At 28.3% G+C, this 1,744-nt stretch overlaps 1 protein-coding gene across 3 annotated transcripts in view; it reads right to left on the bottom strand.

Moving 5' to 3' along the window:
- The window catches only part of LOC108693207 (N-acetylglucosamine-1-phosphotransferase subunits alpha/beta), a 7,286-nt gene extending 6,844 nt beyond the window's left edge, over positions 1-442 (bottom strand). For all 3 annotated transcript variants that reach the window (XM_018202026.1, XM_018202025.1, XM_018202024.1), the window contains exon 1: positions 133-442. In XM_018202026.1, the coding sequence (XP_018057515.1) occupies positions 133-285 (153 nt within the window). In that variant the 5' untranslated portion in view covers positions 286-442. The remainder of the gene's footprint in view (positions 1-132) is intronic.
- Positions 443-1,744: the final 1,302 nt, after the last annotated feature.

Here is a 1,744-nt window from a genome sequence, read left to right on the forward strand (position 1 = left end):
TATACATACTATATATATATATATATATAAAACATTTCAGTTAAAAGATTTAATTGATTTAAAGTATAAACTTCTGTTGTTATCTGGATGTATTTATACGACATGCACAAAGAAAATAAATGTTATTCTAACCTCTCCAAAATGTACTATGCCGATGAATATGCAAGTAAACGCCACCAGTACCACAAGCAATGAATACTTATATGAAAGCAAGTCGTAACACCGTCGCTGTATTAACTTCCATGTGCTCATTATATTGATAAAGACGTTAAATGCAATTAGCATCACCAAGCTGCATTCAGCAGAGAAAATCACTACACGAGCGTTTTACGCCATGGTGGAAAGACGAAAAATGAGCTTGTAGGTCTATTCTGTAATTTTTAACTTGTGAACAGTAGTCAATTCAATACATTGAATTGACTACTGTTCCTTATTGCTCAAGTCCGATTGCACCAACATTACTTCAAGGCTTAAAACTCTCTCTGTCTCTGTCTCTCTTTCGCTTTAAAACGAAATGAAGAGTTTTAAGTCTTGCTTAAGTCCATTCTACAATGGGCAGTAGCAGTAGTGGATTAAGGAGTAGGCGTAGAATCAGAAAGAAATCAATTAATCATAATCGAATAAGGATAATTAACTATGATTAGTCGATTTCTATGTCTACTCTTTAATTCACTACTGCTATTGCCCATTGTAGAATGGGCTTAAAAGTCAAAGTAATATTGATACAACCGGGTCTTATCGCTTAAATTTATTTGTATGGCCCTAACTTGCTTTTATAGGCTGTTCAATATTCCCATTGTAGATGGCTCTTTTGTTATTAAAGATAAAGATAAAGAACTAATTAAAGATAAAGATAAAGAACTAATAGATTCCCAGCAAGAATGGATTAAAATGGATTGAAATTTTTTTCTATCCGAATGCGTATTTTAAATAGCATTCAATCCATTTTAATCCATTCTCGTTTGCTGCATTGTGCACAGAAAAAGCTAATATTTTTAGATTGAAAGGCATAGAGATATGCGCCATGCAATTCCTATAAATGAATAAAAATGCATTCAGGATTGAAAAGCATTCATTTACATTCGTAAATCAATATTTCTGAAAATCTGAATCCATTTCAATTCATTTCAATCCATTCTCGTTTGCTGAGTTCTTTATCTATATCTTTAAATCAATTTAATTGACAATAAACAGATTTAAATTGTAAAAACGTTATATTAACATGATATTCGTATAGATAATTAGTTTATTAGGTATAAAGGATAATGAACATTAGCAATAAATAAAATTACATTACTACTTGTTTTTTAGAAGTCGCAATGTAATTTTATGTAATTTTTTTCTATATAAGGCAGAAATGTGAAAATTTTTTGTGTATGTGTGTATGTATGATGTATGCATATGTACGTTATACATATGTACCTAACAAACGAGAATAGATTGAAATAGATTGGAAATCTTCAATCCATCCAAATCCATATTTTATATTCATTAAAATATATCGAATTCCATGGAAATGAATTTCTATTCGATAAAATGAATAGAAATGCCAATGCTTCTAAAATAAAATAGATTCAAATATTTTTTCCAAAAAATACACACAAAATAATAAAAATGGATTGAAAATATGCAAAAAAATAATGCATGTAAAATTTAAGAAAGTATAATTTTTATTATAAATGTTATTATAAATGTATTTATAAGTGTAGTTATAGGAATGATTTATTATAAATAAAATGTTATA

This window comes from Atta colombica, unplaced genomic scaffold (assembly GCF_001594045.1).
Source record: "Atta colombica isolate Treedump-2 unplaced genomic scaffold, Acol1.0 scaffold89, whole genome shotgun sequence".
In the NCBI taxonomy this organism is placed as follows: domain Eukaryota; kingdom Metazoa; phylum Arthropoda; class Insecta; order Hymenoptera; family Formicidae; genus Atta; species Atta colombica.